Here is a 21,910-nt window from a genome sequence, read left to right as displayed (position 1 = left end):
ATTTTTTAAAACTTTTTCTTCTCTATTCCAAAGAAGCATACTGGTCTCTCTAATTTGTTCTTAAAAAAATCAATGAAAATGTAATTAGTTGCAATTAATATATAAGTATGAATCTTTGGTACTGGAATTGGTTTGCCTGACCCAATTTAGCTCTGTAATTCTATGTGATTATCCATCCATTTAGAGTAGTGCCTTGATAGTGCACATCTTGTTTGAATTCTCTTTGTAACATAACTCAATACTAATTTACCTACGACTATATGACCTGTGATTTTGTCATTTAACCAAATCACTTTTACATTTACATCTGATATTTTTGAAAATATCATGGTTAATGGCTGCATAATGTTATAGTTGTTCAAGTGCTAAGTAGGTAATTATTCTCATTTGCACCATGACTACTATTATATTGAAATAAGCTACATTATAAAGCCTATTGATGGATTCCTAACCTACCTTTACCAGGCTATACACTGCTGATTGTCAGATTTTAGCACATCATCCCTTGACATCTCTACGTCAGTGGTCCCAAGCACAAATGTATATACAAAGACTAGCCCACCAACATGAATGAATGGAGAGGGTTGGGAACAAGGGGAACAAGGTCTTTGGAGAACATGGGCCTTGAGTACAAGGGACAGCCAGTATTCAGCTTCAGCTAATTTTGCCAATCAAGAGTATTAGCCTAAATTTTCTGATTTTTGTAATAAATTAGAAAACTACTTTTATTATTTTATTTTATTTTTTATTTTTATTTTTTATGGGAGTTCAGTTTGCCAACATATAGCATAACACCCAGTGCTCATCCCGCCAAGTGCCCCCCTCAGTGCCCATCACCCAGCCACCCCAACCCCCCGGCCAACTCCCCTTTCATTACCCTTTGTTCGTTTCTCAGAGTTAGGTGTCTCTCATGTTTTGTCACCACCACTGATATTTTCACTCATTTTCTCTCCTTTCCCTTTATTCCCTTTCACTAATTTTTATATTCCCCAAATGAATGAGACCATATAAGGATTGTCCTTTTCCGATTGACTTATTTCACTCAGCATAATACCAGAAAACTACTTTTAAATATAAAATTTCCCAATTACATAAAACACCAACCAAACACAACAGTCTAGCCAACTGGATTTGGTTTTCAAATTAGAAGAGTTCAAATTTATGAAACTTGTACATTGTCACTTGTTATAACCATCCTGAGATAGACTTTTTTGTTTCTGTTTCTGATTTTTGTTTTTTAAATATAGCATAGGGAAAAACTTTAAAGAAAGACTTACAATTTTCCTTACAATTTAAGTATATAGAAACACCCTCACCCTGAATTGTCAGATTGTCAGATTTATTGATGTTCAATTAGATGATTCTATTTAAAGTTTATTATTTTAGGTGCATCTGGCTTTTTTAAATTGTTAGGCTTTTTAAACTTTCCTTTGATAATAAATCAACATAGGTTCATAAATGCCATGTATAATCATGACAAGAATATACGGAAATTAAGTGTATGTGTACAAATCACACATCCAGTCTCTTGCTCCTTAAGCATTGTTTACTCTTAGATCTATAATCTAATTTTTTAAAGAAAATGCAATGTATAATAAATCTTGAGTTTCGAATACTATGTGCAATCACGATGCTCTAGCATCTCAAAAGTAGACAGGGAAAATAAAGAATCAGAACAAAGGGAAACTATTTGTTTCCAAATCAAGAACAAACAATAAACCATGTCTTAGTGGCTATAAACTCATGACATCAAGCCATAGAAGAGGGTAATTTTTACAAAATAAAGTATAGAATAATCTACCATGCATCAAGCAAACTGTATTGAATCTAATAAATCTAAAACTCTTAATAAAGTGCTTGGCAGGAAATCATCAAGCAGATCCAGTGTTATGAGCTCATGTGCCACAGCTGTCACCAGAGGACCAGGGTGAAATTCTGAGTAGCTACAAAGGCAAAAACACAGAAAGTAGAGGAAATTTTCATGTCACTAACACTGTGAAGCAGTGTTTGCTCAGCTCAACAGCCTCAATGATTACATTTTGTTTTTCTGCATATCTACATTCTATTCACGTAATACCCATATGGTTCAAGTGGTGTCCCTATTATTAGTCTTCTGACAGGAGTGTCCCTTGCAAAAGACCATTGTTTGCTTTATGGGGAAAGGAGATATTTAGAGAGACGTTTGTCTTGAGGATCCACCCAGCTTTAAGAAAGGGTGATGCCCATGACTGGACAACTTTAATTCAAAAACATTAGTACTATATTTTAGGTAAATGTTTAAGGAAGAGGAAGTATTACTAAGCTCAGATTCCATTCTCCAGATGCTATAAAATGGCGTGTGTTACCAATTTTTGAAAATTCATATAAATTATTATTTTAATAGAACAATAGTAGTAACTAATGGTTGGTAAGCAATATGCCAAGAAATATACTGTGTATCTCACATGACTTGATTAATTTATCCTCTGTCACTCTGTGAGGTAGCTACTATTGTTACATCTATTTTCAGATATGGAAATAGAGTAAGTGGCAGAGCTGGGATTTCAATCTGATCAGTTTGATTCAGGAGGTAGTTTAACCTCTTTGAGTGTCATTATGGTGAGATATTTGCCTGGTAGGCAGTCAAGTATGATTCTAACCCATACTTAGTCCAAGTCTTCAAAATGGAAAGTCTATTCATTTTGCCAACCTGCCTTTGATTCAAATGAGGAATCTGCAGGATGCAGCTGATCACTACAAACCCCGAGAACTCCCTCATTCACTTCAAGACTGGCAGGGTTTATTTACCCTTATTTAATCAAATTGTAACTGAACCAAGTGAGAGTTTGTCCCCTCAATGCACAGAGAGCCAATAAAAACTGACACTGAGCTTTTGCAGTGAAGAAAAATAAGCTGTTAATGGTGTGGTCTCACCCATGAGAACAGGACCTAATGCTCAAAAGTCCTGTACCCCCTCATGGTTTGCAAGTGAGGATTTTTAAGGTCAAAATTTGGAGCAGTGGGCTCCTGAGAAGGTGGACGCTATTGATTGGAGGCCCATGATATCATGCTAGCAGATGCTCCGGTGCCATTTCATTAAGTCCCACAGCAGTCTTCTCCGTCTCAAGAGATTTGGAATCTGAAAAACATCTTGATTCCTTATGTTAAAAATTTCACTAAGTACATCTGGTGATCATATCTATTTGTAAGCTAGTGGGGTTGCATTCTTACAGGTTTCTTGGCTAGTTCAGTTATGCCTGGGGATGATATGACCTCTATTGCTCATTCTTTCATCTGAACTGATAAGATGGAGGCCAGCTTCAAATATGATTGGATTACTTGTGATTTGTTTAATTTATGCTGTAAATCTAAAATCATATTGCTAATTCTTCTTTTTAAAAAAATATTGATTTGTTTGAAAGAGGGAGAGAAAGAGAGAAAGTGGAAGAGAAGGGAAGAGGGGGAGGGAGAGAGAGCCTGACAAGAGGCTTGGTCTCATGACCTGGAGACCATGACCCTGAGATCATGACCTGAGCCAAAAACCAAGAGTCGAGTGCTTAACCAACTGCAGCACCCAGGTGCCCCATATTGCTACTCTTCTAATGTTTGCTTTAGTAGGGAGGGATTTTTTTTTTTTTTCTTAACTTACTGGATTCTTTTGGCTGGTCTACTAATTAAATTGGTTAACATCTAATTTTGTACTTATGAGAGACCCACAAAGACATGAAAAGCTTCAAGACAGGCAATAGAGGCTTATATGCCATTCTGAGTTAGGGAGTTAGGGGTAGGGATCTGGGGCTTCAAAAGGAAGGAACACACAGAAAGATGGTAAGAGCAAATAATTGGAAAACAAATGTTTGTCATGACCTGCAGGGACAGTGGGACACAGAGGAAACTGAACAAACGTATCTTGCTGAGTTCCCCTTAGCTTGGCACACCTAGCCTGTACTTTTTGTAGATATTTCTGGTGGTACCTCTCTTCCAGGACCAGACCTCCTCTGAATTATCAGAGACAAATAAGGGGGAGGGGAAAGTTATTGAATCGTTGGATCTTGATTGCCTTCAGCTCAAAACAGTCCACACGACAAAGTGACACATTTTGTGGCAGCCTATTCTGATTCCCTTTAATTTCAAAGGGATTTAATATGCATAAGTGAATAAACCATTACGTTCAGTCTGTATAAAGGGTGTTATCAGTCATCTGCTTTGCATTGGGGAGTTTTCCTCTGAGGGTAAATTCCTCTGAATTATGCTGCCCTATGAAAGGCAGCTATGCTTATCACAACATCACTAGTGCTGCACTCTGCTGCACTATGATATGGCAGAAACACATCCTTTATAGCAGTGCCGAGGAATCAGATCTCCCCACCAAAATGAGCTTTCCAGATAGTTCTGTGTGCCTTAAACATTGAAGAACAGCATTCAAAAGATTTTATTTTATTTTATTTTTAATTTTTTTTGAAGATTTTATTTACTTATTTGAGAGAGAGAGCAAGAATGTGTGCATGAGTGGGGGAGGGGTAGAGAGAGAGGAAAAGAGTGAATCTTAAGCAGACTCAGAGCTGAGAGCAGAGCCTGATTTGGGGCTAATCTCAAGACTCTGAGATTAAAACTAAACTGAAACCAAAAGTTGGATGCTAAACTTACTGAGCCACCCTGATCAGAAACTCTTTCGCTTAACATACAAGTTCATAGCTTTTTTTTTTTCTAAAATTGCCAGATATTATCAGGAGCATAGCCTCCCAAATAATGGAGGAACTTCATCCTAGCCTCATGATGTACCAATTTAGTAATGGAGAATATAGAAGCAGGCAGGGATAGAGGGAGGAAATAATTGAAAGCTATTTGGGCAGCCCTGGTGGCACAGTGGTTTCGCACCGCCTGCAGCCCAGGGTGTGATCCTGGAAACCCCAGATCGAGTCCCGAGTCAGGCTTCCTGCATGGAGCCCGCTTCTCCCTCTGCCTGTGTCTCTGCCTCTCTCTCTCTCTCTCTCTCTCTGAATGAATAAATAAATCTTAAAAAAAAAAAGTTTTAAAAATTGAAAGCTATTTGTAGTTTTAAAAAATTCCCAGATTTCACTCTATCATACAATAAGCTTTAAAGAAATTGCTGTTGTATTGAGACCAAACTAATTATAATGAGACAGGTCCAGATAATGATAATGTGCTGTGATTTTAAAAATGAAATTCAGAAAAAAATAAATTAAAAAAAAATTAAAAAAAATAAAATGAAATTCAGGACATAGCTCCAGGGTCTGTTTTTAATGACACCTCCATTGATAAAGGATGTAAAATTTTCCAAGTCTGTTAGCTAGTCATTCAATAGTAAATTTGACCAAGTGTAATGACACCCACATTTTCTTATTAGAGTGCTTATGGTTATCTACATAGCAAATGGCAAATTGGAGATTTATATGCCATTTAAACTAGGTTACATCTAGGAAAATTCATTCTGGGTCATTATGGGAAGACTGCTCTTAAAACAGTCTAGTGGAACAGTTTTAGATGGTTTTCTGTAGTACCAAGAGTCATTAATATAACAAGAGATTCCTTTTTAGCAGAAGAGTTATTTGAATAGACAGCTGGGCATTGTAGTGCAAAACAGGCATCAGCTTAGTTTTGCACTTTGGCCTTATAACATAAAGCCGTCTCATTACGACAAGCCCTATTATGGCAGGAAATCTGTCTAATGTAGCTCATTCTTGCTCTTAGTCCAGGGAGGTTTAATTACCAGAAGAATTAATCTCACCAATAATGGGGGATCCCTGGGTGGCGCAGCGGTTTGGCGCCTGCCTTTGGCCCAGAGCACGATCCTGGGGACCCAGGATCAAGTCCCACGTCGGGCCCCCTGCATGGAGCCTGCTTCTCCCTCTGCCTATGTCTCTGCCTCTCTCTCTCTCTGTGTGACTATCATGAATGAATAAATAAAATCTTTAAAAAAAATCTCACCAATAATAATAAGTAATATTTGTAAGGACTTTGAAGTTTACAAGGATTTTCACATATAGTTCCTGCCCTTGTATCATTGCCCATACTTCCTAACTGTTCTTCCTGATACCAGTTTCAACTCCTTCCAGTACATTCTCTGTATTTATGATCAAAACACAAATTTCATCACATTATTTTCCTGGTTATACATTTGCAGCGTTTCCTTATTGCCTACATGGTAAAGTCTAGGTCATTAGCAAATCATACAGCGTAGTAATATTGCTTGTGTGGAATCAGATTTTCCGTAACACACGCACACACACAAACACACACAAATATACCAAAATGTATTTAAAAAGTAGTGACAACATAGAGAGGAGTAGATGCTGCAAATCTTTGCTAGTCTTGTTTCCTAACATTTTCCATTGTAAAGAGTTCACAGCTTCCAGTGGCATAGATAATACAGGTCAGGGACCAGATAGATCTCAGACAAAATTTTAATAGCTCATATATATTAAACATTTTAGACAACATGGCATAGTACTTAATACATAATAACTGCTCAACAATAATTTTCTAAACTTTATTTCAATGTGGCAAGTACTGCAGTATAATACATCCTCTACTATGGAATTTCCACAGACTGAGGATATTGTAATGGTAAGGTTCCAGTGTATAAATTATGTGAAAATACTGGGCAAAAGGGAAGGAAATATTTTGCCAGCTGATAATATAATGTTGCAAAACTTCTATTCAAGGAGATTTTTAAAAATCTGAGTTTACTATTGTATATTTCACAGTTGAAAATAAGCTCTGGCCCATGAGATTTTTACCTACACATTGGGGACAACATCTTGTTAAAACAAGATTGTGAAGTTTATATAAGAAAGTCTGCCTTTCGATATAGACTTACATTTTTGTTCTTCCTGTTTCTTTTGGAATCTGCATTTTTCGGTGAATGATGAGTATTTCTTGGTCACCAAATCCTCTCTTAGTCTACATTCATTTGGTAGTACACTGGAAAGCTGAAGAAAAGTGATTAAAGACCAGGAATGTCAATGTTTTTGGCATGGAAATGGATCATATTTGACTTTTTCAAATATATGCTCTTGAAAATTGGCCATTCGTATGTACAGACATTTAAATTTCTAAATATAATAAGCTGTGTAAAAGGAGATATGATTTGAGGAAATGACTATAGTAATGATCATTACGGGAAGGACCAGTGCAAAATTACCAGTTCAAGAACACTTTATGGAACATAATGAATTGTCATAGTTGTTTTTAGAGTTAGAAAGATTCTTTGACTAAATGTTAGAACATCTTTGTTTAACAGCATTCATTCTAAGAAAGACATACAAATACACTGATATAGTGTCACTGATCTCTCTTATATACAAATCATTTAAATTACAAAGAACAAACATTCCCTTCACAAAATCTGAATATACCCTTCCTTAGCTTGAACTTTAATTGAACTTGATAAATGTAATTTGATTTTCAAGGTTGTTCCTATCATATCTTAATGAATTAAAGAAATATAGCAAAGATTCCTTGTGTGTATGTTTTTTGTAATAATGAAAAAAATCACAGTTACACATTACCTATAAAGAAAAAGAAGGAAAAAAAAAGAAAAAGAAGGAATATGATGTAGGTTGAATTGACTTATATACTACATCATTTAATTCCTGCAAGTCTTTTGTTTTGTTTTGTTTTATTTAAAAATTTTTTTTAAATTCCTACAACAGTCTATTGAAAGAGGAATTGCAATCTTCACTTTAGATGTAAAGTACCAGTGCAATACTATCTTATATAGAATAAAATTACAATTGTTTATAATGAATTGAAGATTATTGTTTCACTGTTTAACATTTTCTGGATGATGCTGTTTTAAAAAAAAGTAGTGTAAATGTAAAAATTCAATATATTGGTGGGATCAATAATTGTGATCACATTCAATATTTGTAAATTCATTTTCTCTCTAAATTGAAAAGGACTGCAATTTTTTTTTTAAAGAGTTACTTATTGGGCAGCCCGGGTGGCTCAGCGGTTTAGCGCCGCCTTCAGCCCAGGGCGTGATCCTGGAGACCCGGGCCTGCTTCTCCCTCTGCCTGTGTCTCTACCTCTTTCTCTCAATCCTCTCTGTGTGTTCTCATGAATAAATAAATAAAATCTTAAAAAAAAAAGAGTTACTTATTGATTTATTTATTCATGATAGACAGAGAGAGAGAGAGGCAGAGACACAGGCAGAGGGAGAAGCAGGCTCCATGCACCGGGAGCCCGACATGGGACTCAATCCTGGGTCTCCAGGATCGCACCCTGGGCCAAAGGCAGGCGCTAAACCGCTGAGCCACCCAGGGATCCCCAAAAGGACTGCAATTAAAGAAGATACCAGAATTATTTATATCATTAACTTTATTATTTTCAGTGTTCAGAATAAAAGTCAATACCAACTTGTGTAATAACAAGTCTTTTCCAAAAAGTCTATCTCTCACAACTATTTTTAATAAAAGCAAAGATAATAGGAAAGAAGTGTTATCTAGTTATCTAATTATCTATAGATATCTATGTTATCTAGTTTTGTGAAAACACATAATACTGAGAATGTCAGAATTTTTTGTTTAGGAACATGATCTCTTTAAGAGTGTGATGAAAATAATAGATCATCTTCTCAGAAGAAGAACTACATATGCATACACACTAATCCTCCAATCCTCAATCAATTAAAATCCCTTTTATGTATGCAGTAGTATGAAATATAGAACCCACAGATTTATGATGACCCAAGATCCTACAATTATTTACTCCCTGCAATCTTCATGCTTACCCCCAAGGATTTCAAACCCCTATTACCCTCCACTGTTTGTTTTCCCTAGCATTTTCACCATCCGACACATGATGTAATTTACTCATGCATTGAGTGTCCATTGCCTGTTCCACTTTCCAGAATGCAGCTTCCACCAGGGCAATGATCTTTGTCTATTATAGTCAACAGTTCACCTAGAACAGTTTCTGACACAAAACAGTCCCTCATTATTTCCTGAACCAATAAATAGATTTACAGTGACTGTATATGTCGTATTAAGAATATAAGCCTCAAATTTGAATTCAAGAACCTTTTATTGAATTGTTGATCTGCATATCCCTAACTTCATCCTTTTAAAGGTAATAGACCATGCATGTTGTTGTAGTGTTTTTAGGATGAAATAACAAATATATAATCTTATAATAACCATCTATCACTTATATGACTGCACAGATTGTTCCCTGAATTAGCCATAGAATGTGGAGGCCAAAGCCACCACTTCTTATAGGATTATCAAATGTCCATATTAAGTGTCAGTTTTGATTGAAAGTTTCTTTAAGGGTAAACTGATTGTTTACAATGTCTTAATGACCAGAAAATTTTTATCAAAAATAATGGTAATTCAAATATTATCATAGCGAGTAAATTATTAAATTCGGAATTACACCCATACCGACACCCCCCACACACACACACAATTAGACATTTTTCCCCAGTGTATTTACCTCAGATGATATTTCTTTGATTTGCTGATTGGTTTTCATTATTTTTTTTTTCAGCATTGTGTCCTTACTCTCATATTTTTGGGCCATTCTTCAAATAGAATATCCAGGTTTCATTACCAATGGTAAGATTAAACCATGAACTTAAAAAGTCACCTTAATAACCAAATGTATCATGAAATGCACAAGTAGAAAAAAAGTCTATGGCATCGCTAGCCAATATATCTTTATCACAGCTACTATTGAGAAGACAGACTGATAAAATGTGGGAAGATAATTCAGATTTTGTGAGGAAGGAAAACATGTTCTTACACTTAGGGACTATTCATTACATTTTAGTACAAAGGAAATTTTTTATATAGCTGAGTTATCAGCCAGTGAATGAAAACTGAAGGATGAACAGTTCTATATAATTGTTGTAGAATACTCGCCAAGTCTTGTGAGATTCAGCCTGAGGATAAGTGGGGAAGAAAGAATAAAGGGAGCTCATCAAACAGTTGATATTCTTTGTAGGGAGAGCCTCTTGGTTGTTGGATAGGAGGAAGCAGGCAGATGTCAAAACTATGTTCATAGCTCCTTCCTCTACAATGACACAGGTTCTGTTAGATACTTCTCACACTGAAATAAACGACTCTGTTTACACACCTGTGTGCAAGATTAGAATATTTATTCTCCATGATATGACTACTCCTTAAAACCCAGGCCATCTGGCAAACTATGCGTGAATGAATGAATGAATGAATGAGATCTATGAGTCACCTGCCACAGAGAATGAGAGTTTATTGTGTTTGTCTAGATAAGGAACATACTGGGGCGTAAGTTTTGTTGTTGTTGTTGTTCTTTTACCTAAACTTATCAATTATACTCCTTCTTACCATTATTCAGTTTTATCCTAAATTTCATTATTATCTTCTTAAATAATTTGTGCTATAAACAGCCAGCAAGCCCCCTTGTTCCTGTGTTTTCTCATACTGCTGTGATACCATTTTTTTTGTTGGATTAGTCTGTATGTCACACACGTAAGAACACAGCAATTGAGATATTAACGATGTAGGGGATCCCTGGGTGGCTCAGTGGTTTCACGCCTGCCTTTGGCCCAGGGTGCGATCCTGGAGTCCCGGGATTGAGTTCCGCATCGGGCTCCCGGCATGGAGCCTGCTTCTCCCTCTGCCTGTGTCTCTGCCTCTCTCTCACTCTCTCTATGTCTATCATAAATAAATAAAAAAATAAATCTAAAAAAAAGAGATATTAACAATGTTAAACAATTTTATTAATAGAATATATCTCTCCATTTCTTCAGGTCTTCTTTAATATCCCTTCATTGGGTTTCACAATTTGCTACATAAAATCTGTAAATATTCTGCACTTAACAACTATATATTTTGTAGCATTTTCTTTCTTGTGAATGGTAGCATATATTTGGCTATATTTTCTAACTTGTTATTGCTATGTAGAGAAATGTGCTGATTTTAGTTTACAGAAGGTCTAGAAATGCTGATAATAATAACTGGAACTTCAGAAATCTGGATTAAAACATAGAGAAAAAGAGAAAAATAGTAAACTAGATAATGAATTTGATGAAATCACTCAGAATGAAGTGCAGAGAAATAAAGATAAGAATAGAAGAAGAAGAAGAGAGGTGCCTGGGTGGCTCAGTCGGTTAAGTGTCTGCCTTCAGCTCAGGTCATGATCCCAGGGTCCTGGCATGGAGCCCTTCATTGGGCTCCATGCTCAGAGGAGAGCCTGCTTCTCCCTCTTCTCCCCATTTATGCTCTCTGTTGCTATCTCTCTCTCAAATGAATAAATAAAATCTTTAAAAAAGGAGAGAGAGAGAATATAAGAAGAAGAGATTGGGATAACTGAAGGAGAAAGTGAGGAGACCCAGTCTATAGTAACAAGTTCTAGAAGGGGATACCGTAGATATTGGAGGGAGAACTGTATCAAAACTTGGCCCAGGAAAGCTCAGGACTGTTCTGGTGGCCTTGGAGAAGCCCACTAGGGCATGATGCATCATGGTTAATGACATGGACTTTAGGTTTAAATTAGTATCAGTTAAAGTCACAGCTCCAACATTTACGAAAAGTGTGAGTGGCCTTGTATAAAACATGTGGTTTTTTTTTTTTTCTAAAGCTCAATTTCCTCATCATCCTAATGGGCATCACGTGAGCTCCTACTTTATCATATTGTCAGTGAGACAATACAAGGGCACTGTTCAGTATTGTACCTGACACATAACACCCAGAGAGTGTTACCTCTTATAGGATTCTAAAAGTGTAATGCTACTCATATTAATAGAATAAACTGATGAATGATAAATCGATGTATTAATATATTGTATAGAATTATTTAATTATTAATGTATTAATAATAATGTAATGATTGATATATTGCTATATTATATTAATATTAATTATATGGAGGTGTAGAGGTGCTAAATAATATCTTTAAGACCTAGCTATCATGGGATTAAATACATTGTTCCTTAGAGATGAAAACACTTGTCATGCATATCTAGCGCTGCAATCATTCCAATAGTAGTATAATTTTATTCTCATTTGTCAGCTCAAAATATTCCAGTTTGGCGGGATTAGGAACTAAGAATTGTGGGGAGCTAAATTTTGGGCTAGGGGGCACTTTAGATAAAACAAAATACTAAAGCTTGGATCATTTGTCAAAATGACACACCTGAGTAGTGATGAAGCCAGGATTCAAATCCATGTGCACCCCTGTGCAAATTTCTTTCTAATAAGCCACTATGAGAGGAACCGAGTCATTGAAATGCAGAGTAAGTGATAGGGGAAGCATTCACATTATGTTTACCAATAATGTAGCGAAGGAAGGAAGGAAGGAAGGAAGGAAGGAAGGAAGGAAGGAAGGAAGGAAGGAAAGAAGGAAGGAAAGGAGGGAGGGAGGGAGGGAGGGAGGGAGGATATACTATGAATACATTTTAAATAGGATACAAATTTGTACAGAGCTTGTAACAAAAAAAAGACTTTTTTTAATAGAAGTTTAAAAAGGTCTGGGAAGGAATTAAACAAAAGATTTGTATTTGTTACCTCTTAAAAAAACTCCTTATTGCTTTCCATACTTTTCTACCTTGAAAACTTTATTACTTTTTAATAATTTTATTTAAAAATGACTTTTTAAAACAAAATATAGTCTCAAGAAAGGCAAGAAACCACATTTGGCGTTACGAGTTTGAAGGGAAGCAGTAGTTTCTATTTATAATGAATTCAGAATATAAAAAAGTAGTAAAGGACAGGCTTCCACCTCCTCTCCTTCCTCTCCTCCCTCTCATATTGCCCTCACTCATTTTCCCTTTGATTTTTCCAACATTTATGGTAGTTCAGGGTGCATATTGCATGAGAGATCCAGTCTAACAGGATGAAGGAGGGCTTTAGTCCAGTGCTAAGATACCACTGCATCCACCAGAAGAAGAGAGATTTCTTCTTTCTTACTTGATAACCTTTCCACTCCTATTTTTGCATGTCTGTGCTGTGATCAAAGCACAGGCCTTAGTTGTGAGGCTCTTGATATTGAGGGCAGAGTGGGGGACTTTGGGGGCATACACCTGAACAGTCAGCTGTTCACCTAAGCCAAGTGGAGCTGAAATCCTGCATATGTGCCAGAATGCCATTTTTTTCTTTCTCCTTTTCTCTGTTGCTTATCATACCCTGGACTATTCAGGACAATTAGCAATCGGACAGAATACTCAAGGAGGGGGATATTAAGCTCTACTTTTTTTTTTTAAGATTTTATTTATTTCTTTGAGAGAGAGAGAGATCACCAGCATGAGCAGGGGCAGGGGGAGGTCAGAGGAAGAGAGAAGCAGAGTCTCCCCGCTGAACAGGACCCCAACTCAGGGCTGCATCCCAGGACCCCAGGATCATGATCTGAACCGAAGGCAGACACATAAACAACTGAGCCACCAGGTGCCCCTGAGCTCCACTTTTGAAGGGAAGAGTAACAAATAATTTTTAGACACATTTTAAAATGAAAACTGTTTTTATATTGTTTGCATAAAAATGCCAAGAAGAATTACAGTGTTACGTATACAGAGATAATTTAACAAAGAATCTCACACTCTAGTTTTTGAATACAAGAGAACAACACTATAATTTGTACTGGTTATTTCAGAAAAATGTATATATGCTAATTTTAAGACAACTTCTCAAATTTAGAATATCTTAACCAACTCTTCCAATTTATAATTTGGGTTAAATATTGCTATGCTACATTCAGTATTTAACTCAAAAATATTTCTGTACTCAGAACTCTGTAGAATACCAGATTGTTATAGATTGTGAACAAATCTATATGAAAAAATACATCCCAGGGTTCCTTGGGTGGCTCAGTGTTTAGCGCCTGCCTTCGGCCCAGGGCATGAACCTGGAGTCCCAGGATCGAGTCCCATATTGGGCTTCCTGCATACAGCCTGCTTCTCCCTCTGCCTGTGTCTCCGCCTCTGTGTGTGTGTGTGTGTGTGTGTGTGTGTGTGTCTCATGAATAAATAAAATCTTTAAAAAGAAAGAAAAAGAAAAAGTACATCCCAGACTGAGTTCAGGTATCATTACTATTGTAGCAAACCATATTCTATATTTAAATAGTTTCTAATTTGGTAAGCAAATATAGAAAATTTGGAGTGGATTTAATTCAAAAATGAATTATATTATAAAGCAACAAAATACGCTTCTGCAAAATCTGATTTCTAAGGAAGTTAATTGAGATTTTCTTAGAACAGTAAAATCCTGAAGTTCTGAGTATATAATCATTTTCAGGAAAAATATCTTTAATCTTGATACATGGCTTTTGTGCACAAACTTTATATGAATAGGAGGGATGATGTAAAATATAAGATGATGGGATACCTGGGTGGCTCAGCAGTTTAGTGCCTGCCCTTGGCCCAGGGCATGTTCCTGGAGTCCCAGGATCGAGTCCCACATGGGACTCCGGCGTGGAGCCTGCTTCTCCCTCTGCCTGTGTCTTTGCCTCTCTCCCTCCCTCCCTCTCTCTCTCTCTCTCTCTCTCTGTCTCTCATGAATGAATAAATAAAATCTTTAATAAAAAATATATATATATAAGATGCTGACAGGGGTTCCTGAGTGGCTCAATCGGTTAAGTGACCAGCTCTTGATTTCAGCTTGGGTCAGGGTCTCTGTCTCAGATCTTAACCAAGCCCTGCCTCTCTTCTCAGAGTCCGCTGGAAATTCTCTCTCTCTCTCTCTCTCTCTCTCCCCCCTCCCCCGCTCTGCCTGTCCTCCTGCTCATATGCACTCTCTCTGTCAAATAAATAAATCTTTCTTAAAAAAGATATAACAATCAATAGATTAAAAATATTAGTTATGCTAACAAGGAAAATTAGAACAATCTTTTATCAACACTGCAAATTTAGTATTTGGCATATTTTTTTAAAGATTTATTTATTTGGGAACCCTGGGTGGCGCAGCGGTTTAGCGCCTGCCTTTGGCCCAGGGCGCGATCCTGGAGACCAGGGATCGAATCCCACATCGGGCTCCCGGTGCATGGAGCCTGCTTCTCCCTCTGCCTGTGTCTCTGCCTCTCTCTCTCTCTCTATGTGTGTGACTATCATAAATAAATAAAAATTTTAAAAAAGATTTATTTATTTATTTATTTATTTATTTATTTATTTATTTATTCATGATAAATAGGCAGGCACTAAACTGTTGAGCCACCCATGATAGACATAGAGAGAAAGAGAGAGAGAGAGGCAGAGACACAGGAAGAGGGAGAAGCAGGCTCCATGCCGGGAGCCCCACGCGGGACTCGATCCCGGGACCCCAGGATCGTGCCCTGGGCCAAAGGCAGGCACTAAACCACCGAGCCACCCAGGGATCCCCAGTATTTGGCACATTATTTTCTATTTAACATTCTGATATTTCCCTGTTTTGCTGCCAATTTTTTCACATATCTCTTTATCTTCCGATCTATTCCTGTCCACTTTTACTACTGAACTGAAACTACTTTCTCCATTATCATCTATGACACATCATTCTATTTTCTATTTTTCACAGATCATTGATCTTTTCATTTTTCCTATTTCTTGACTTTCTGTACTGTTGAATTTCTCTAGTTTTATAAGATTCTTTCACACGCTAATTTTTGCACCTCTACAGTATTTTTGTTTTCCAATAATTCTTTAAGGATGCACATTTCTGTAATTATCAGGTCAAACAATATAAAATATTGTTAAATCAGTACAATTAATATGCCATTATCAACTAGTGATAGCATTTATAGTTTTCTTTAAAGGTATGGTTTTTTTTTCCTTTCTTACTCTAATAGGCTGGAAACCTGCAATGGGGGTGGTTACATGTGTTTGCCTTTGTCCACTTCTTTGCTTTTAACTATGATTTTGATTCTCCTTGTTTTCCTCCCCTCTCCATGTTAGAGTTACAGAGATGTTTAAGGGCCTATTCCCTCTCTCTTATTATTTCCCTTAGTTTCTCAGACACTGGGAGTTTCCCACCTACAGTTTCTTTGACACAAGCCAATGTATCTTCATTCCTGCTCATTACATCTTTCTCAGTCTCAAAGCCTTCTTTCTCTGACCCATCCAGTTTCTTCATCGTGGAATAGTCTTGCCAAAACAATAGACCCCAATTTTATTAATGATAAAGTTTATATACTTACTTGTGTGATTTGTAAATAAAATCATACATATAATTTGTACTTCTAAAGACATTTTAAATTGAGGGCAGATTGTCTTTTATATTTCTTTTTTTTTAATAAATTTATTTTTTGCTGGTGTTCAATTTACCAACATACAGAATAACACTCAGTGCTCATCCCGTCAAGTGCCCTCCTCAATGCCTGTCACCCATTCACCCCCACCCCCTGCCCTCCTCCCCTTCCACCACCCCTAGTTCGTTTCCCAGAGTTAGGAGTCTTTATGTTCTGTCTCCCTTTCTGATATTTCCCACACATTTCTTCTCCCTTCCCTTATATTCCCTTTCACTATTATTTATATTCCCCAAATGAATGAGAACATACACTGTTTGTCCTTCTCCGATTGACTTACTTCACTCAGCATAATACCCTCCAGTTCCATCCACGTTGAAGCAAATGGTGGATATTTGTCGTTTCTAATGGCTGAGGAATATTCCATTGTATACATAGACCACATCTTCTTTATCCATTCATCTTTCGATGGACACGAAGGCTCCTTCCACAGTTTGGCTATTGTGGACATTGCTGCTAGAAACATCAGGGTGCAGGTGTCCCGGCGTTTCATTGCATCTGAATCTTTGGGGTAAATCCCCAACAGTGCAATTGCTGGGTCGTACGTAGGGCAGGTCTATTTTTAACTCTTTGAGGAACCTCCACAGTTTTCCAGAGTGGCTGCACCAGTTCACATTCCCACCAACAGTGTAAGAGGGTTCCCTTTCTCCACATTCTCTCCAACATTTGTGGTTTCCTGCCTTGTTAATTTTCCCCATTCTCACTGGTGTGAGATGGTATCTCATTGTGGTTTTGATTTGTATTTCCCTGATGGCAAGTGATGCAGAGCATTTTCTCATGTGCATGTTGGCCATGTCTATGTCTTCCTCTGTGAGATTTCTCTTCATGTCTTTTGCCCATTCATGATTGGATTGTTTGTTTCTTTGGTGTTGAGTTTAATAATTTCTTTATAGATCTTGGAAACTAGCCCTTTATCTGATACGTCATTTGCAAATATCTTCTCCCATTCTGTAGGTTGTCTTTTAGTTTTGTTGACTGTATCCTTTGCTGTGCAAATGCTTCTTATCTTGATGAAGTCCCAATAGTTCATTTTTGCTTTTGTTTCTTTTGCCTTCGTGGATGTATCTTGCAAGAAGTTACTGTGGCCAAGTTCAAAAAGGGTGTTGCCTGTGTTCTCCTCTAGTATTTTGATGGAATCTTGTCTCACATTTAGATCTTTCATCCATTTTGAGTTTATCTTTGTGTATGGTGAAAAAGAGTGGTCTAGTTTCATTCTTCTGCATGTGGATGTCCAATTTTCCCAGCACCATTTATTGAAGAGACTGTCTTTCTTCCAATGGATAGTCTTTCCTCCTTTATCGAATATTAGTTGACCATAAAGTTCATGGTCCACTTCTGGGTTCTCTATTCTGTTCCATTGATCTATGTGTCTGTTTTTGTGCCAGTACCACACTGTCTTGATGACCACAGCTTTGTAGTACAACCTGAAATCAGGCATTGTGATGCCCTCAGATATGGTTTTCTTTTTTAAAATTCCCCTAGCTATTCGGGGTCTTTTCTGATTCCACACAAATCTTAAAATAATTTGTTCCAACTCTCTGAAGAAAGTCCATGGTATTTTGATAGGGATTGCATTAAACGTGTATATTGCTCTGGGTAGCACGGACATTTTCACAATATTAATTCTGCCAATCCATGAGCATGGAATATTTTTCCATCTCTTTGTGTCTTCCTCAATTTCTTTCAGAAGTGTTCTGTAGTTTTTAGGGTATAGATCCTTTACCTCTTTGGTTAGGTTTATTCCTAGGTATCTTATGCTTTTGGGTGCAATTGTAAATGGGATTGACTCCTTAATTTCACTTTCTTCAGTCTCATTGTTAGTGTATAGAAATGCCATTGATTTCTGGGCATTGATTTTTTATCCTGCCATGCTACCAAATTGCTGTATGAGTTCTAGCAATCTTGGGGTGGAGACTTTTGGGTTTTCTATGTAGAGTATCATGTCATCGGTGAAGAGGGAGAGTTTGACTTCTTCTTTGCCAATTTGAATGCCTTTAATGTCTTTTTGTTGTCTGATTGCTGAGGCTAGGACTTCCAGTACTATGTTGAATAGCAGTGGTGAGAGTGGACATCCCTGTCTTGTTCCTGATCTTAGGGGAAAGGCTCCCAGTGCTTCCCCATTGAGAATGATATTTGCTGTGGGCTTTTCGTAGATGGCTTTTAAGATGTTGAGGAATACTCCCTCTATCCCTACACTCTGAAGAGTTTTGATCAGGAATGGATGCTGGGGATCCCTGGGTGGCGCAGCGGTTTGGCGCCTGCCTTTGGCCCAGGGCGCGATCCTGGAGACCTGGGATCGAATCCCACGTCGGGCTCCCGGTGCATGGAGCCTGCTTCTCCCTCTGCCTGTGTCTCTGCCTCTCTCTCTCTATCTGTGTGTGACTATCATAAATAAATAAAAATTAAAAAAAAAAAGGAATGGATGCTGTATTTTGTCAAATGCTTTCTCTGCATCTAATGAGAGGATCATATGGTTCTTGGTTTTTCTCTTGCTGATATGATGAATCACACTGATTGTTTTACGAGTGTTGAACCAGCCTTGTGTCCCAGGGTTAAATCCTACTTGGTCATGGTGAATAATTTTCTTAATGTACTCTTGGATGGTATTGGCTAGTATCTTGTTGAGAATTTTTGCATCCATGTTCATCAGGGATATTAATCTGTAATTCTCCTTTTTGGTGGGGTCTTTGTCTGGTTTTGGAATTAAGGTGATGCTGGCCTCATAGAACAAATTCGGAAGTACTCCATCTCTTTCTATCTTTCCGAACAGCTTTAGTAGAATAGGTATGGTTTCTTCTTTAAACATTTGATAGAGGGATCCCTGGGTGGCGCAGCGGTTTGGCGCCTGCCTTTGGCCCAGGGCGCGATCCTGGAGACCTAGGATCGAATCCCACATCGGGCTCCCAGTGCATGGAGCCTGCTTCTCCCTCTGCCTATGTCTCTGCCTCTCTCTCTTCTCTCTCTCTCTCTCTCTCTCTCTATGTGACTATCATAAATAAATAAAAAATTTTTTAAAAAAGTAAACGTTTGATAGAATTCCCCTGGAAAGCCATCTGGCCCTGGACTTTTGTGTCTTGGGAGGTTTTTGATGACTGCTTCAGTTTCCTCCCTGGTTATTGGCCTGTTCAGGTTTTCTATTTCTTCCTGTTCCAGTTTTGGTAGTTTGTGGCTTTCCAGGAATGCGTCCATTTCTTCTAGATTGCCTAATTTATTGGCGTATAGCTGTTCATAATATGTTTTTAAAATCCTTTGTATTTCCTTGGTGTTGGTAGTGATCTCTCCTTTCTCATTCATGATTTTATTTTTTTTTATTTTTTTTAAAGATTTTATTTGTTTATTCATGATAGTCACAGAGAGAGAGAGAGAGAGGCAGAGACACAGGCAGAGGGAGAAGCAGGCTCCATGCACCGGGAGCCCGATGTGGGATTCGATCCCGGGTCTCCAGGATCGCACCCTGGGCCAAAGGCAGGCGCCAAACCGCTGCGCCACCCAGGGATCCCTGATTTTATTAATTTGAGTCTTCTCTCTCTTCTTTTTAATAAGGCTGGCTAATGGTTTATCTATCTTATTAATTCTTTCAAAGAACCAACTCCTGGTTTTGTTGATCTGTTCCACAGTTCTTCTGGTCTCGATTTCGTTGAGTTCTGCTCGAGTCTTTATTAACTCTCTTCTTCTGCTGTGTGTAGGATCTATTTGCTGTTTTTTCTCTAGCTCCTTTATGTGTAAGGTTAGCTTTTGTATTTGAGTTCTTTCCAGTTTTTGAATGGATGCTTGTATTGCGATGTATTTCCCCCTTAGGACTGCTTTTGCTGCATCCCAAAGATTTTGAACGGTTGTATCTTCATTCTCATTAGTTTCCATGAATCTTTTTAATTCTTCCTTAATTTCCTGGTTTACCCTTTCATCTTTTATCAGGATGGTCCTTAACCTCCACGTGTTTGAGGTCCTTCCAAACTTATTGTTGTGATTTAGTTCTAATTTCAAGGCATTATGGTCTGAGAATATGCAGGGGACAATCCCAGTCTTTTGGTATCGGTTCAGACCCGATTTGTGACCCAGTATGTGGTCTATTCTGGAGAAAGTTCCATGTGCACTTGAGAAGAATGTGTATTCAGTTGAGTTTGGATGTAAAGTTCTGTAGATATCTGTGAAATCCATCTGGTCCAGTGTATCATTTAAAGCTCTCGTTTCTTTGGAGATGTGCTTAGAAGACCTATCGAGGGTAGAAAGAGCTAGATTGAAGTCACCAAGTATAAGTGTATTATTATCTAAGTATTTCTTCACTTTGGTTAATTGATTTAAATATTTGGCAGCTCCCACATTCGGGGCATATATATTGAGGATTGTTAAGTCCTCTTGTTGGATAGATCCTTTAAGTATGATATAGTGTCCCTCTTCATCTCTCACTACAGTTTTCGGGGTAAATTTTAGTTTATCTGATATAAGGATGGCTACCCCTGCTTTCTTTTGAGGACCATTTGAATGGTAAATGGTTCTCCAACCTTTTATTTTCAGGTTGTAGGTGTCCTTCTGTCTAAAATGAGACTCTTGTAGACAGCAAATAGATGGGTCCTGCTTTTTTATCTAGTCTGAAACCCTGCACCTTTTGATGGGGTCATTAAGCCCGTTCACGTTCAGAGTTACTATTGAAAGATATGAGTTTAGTGTCATGATGATATCTATTCAGTCCTTGTTTTTGTGGATTGTTCCACTGAACTTCTTCTTAAAGGGGAATTTTAAGAGTCCCCCTTAAAATTTCTTGCAGAGCTGGTTTGGAGGTCACATATTCTTTCAGTTCCTGCCTGTCTTGGAAGCTCTTTATCTCTCCTTCCATTTTGAATGAGAGCCTTGCTGGATAAAGTATTCTTGGTTGCATGTTTTTCTCATTTAGGACCCTGAATATATCCTGCCAGCCCTTTCTGGCCTGCCAGGTCTCTGTGGCGAGGTCTGCTGTTACCCTAATACTCCTCCCCATAAAAGTCAGGGATTTCTTGTCTCTTGCTGCTTTAAGGATCTTCTCTTTATCTTTGGAATTTGCAAGCTTAACTATTAAATGTCGAGGTGTTGAACGGTTTTTATTGATTTTAGGGGGGGGGAATCTCTCTATTTCCTGGATCTGAATGCCTGTTTCCCTTCCCAGATTAGGAAAGTTTTCAGCTATGATTTGTTCAAATACATATTCTGGCCCTCTGGCCCTTTCGGCGCCCTCGGGAACCCCAATTAAACGTAGGTTTTTCTTCCTCAGGCTGTCGTTTATTTCCCTTAATCTATCTTCATGGTCTTTTAATTGTTTGTCTCTTTTTTCTTCAGTTTCCCTCTTTGCCATCAACTTGTCTTCTATGTCACTCACTCGTTCTTCTACCTCGTTAACCCTCATCGTTAGGACTTCTAGTTTGGATTGCATCTCATTCAATTGATTTTTAATTTCTGCCTGATTGGATCTAAATTTTGCAGTCATAAAGTCTCTTGAGTCCTTTATGCTTTTTTCTAGAGCCACCAGTAGCTGTATAATAGTGCTTCTGAATTGGCTTTCTGACATTGAATTGTAATCCAGATTTTGTAACTCTTGATAGAAGCGCGAACTCTTCTCACTGTAGCGTTCCAGCTGTTCTCTCTTTAAATCTCAGGCCGAATTCGTAGATTTTCAGGATGATTTGAAGGTTATCTAGGTAATTTGGTGGGGACAGGTGATTTGGGGACCCTACTCTTCAGCCAT

General features: G+C 37.7%; 1 protein-coding gene across 1 annotated transcript in view; it reads left to right on the top strand.

Annotated features, from left to right (window-relative positions):
- The window catches only part of LOC140619448 (2'-5'-oligoadenylate synthase-like protein 2), a 106,237-nt gene that overhangs the window by 40,932 nt on the left and 43,395 nt on the right, over window positions 1-21,910 (top strand). Inside the window, exon 6 of the mRNA XM_072802834.1 lies at window positions 9,493-9,560. Coding sequence (XP_072658935.1) covers window positions 9,493-9,560 — 68 coding nt within the window. The remainder of the gene's footprint in view (window positions 1-9,492; window positions 9,561-21,910) is intronic.

The sequence above is a fragment of the Canis lupus genome, chromosome 27, assembly GCF_048164855.1.
Source record: "Canis lupus baileyi chromosome 27, mCanLup2.hap1, whole genome shotgun sequence".
Taxonomy (NCBI): domain Eukaryota; kingdom Metazoa; phylum Chordata; class Mammalia; order Carnivora; family Canidae; genus Canis; species Canis lupus.
The sequence above is the reverse complement of the archived record's forward strand: the minus strand, read 5'-3'. Positions and strand labels throughout refer to the sequence as shown.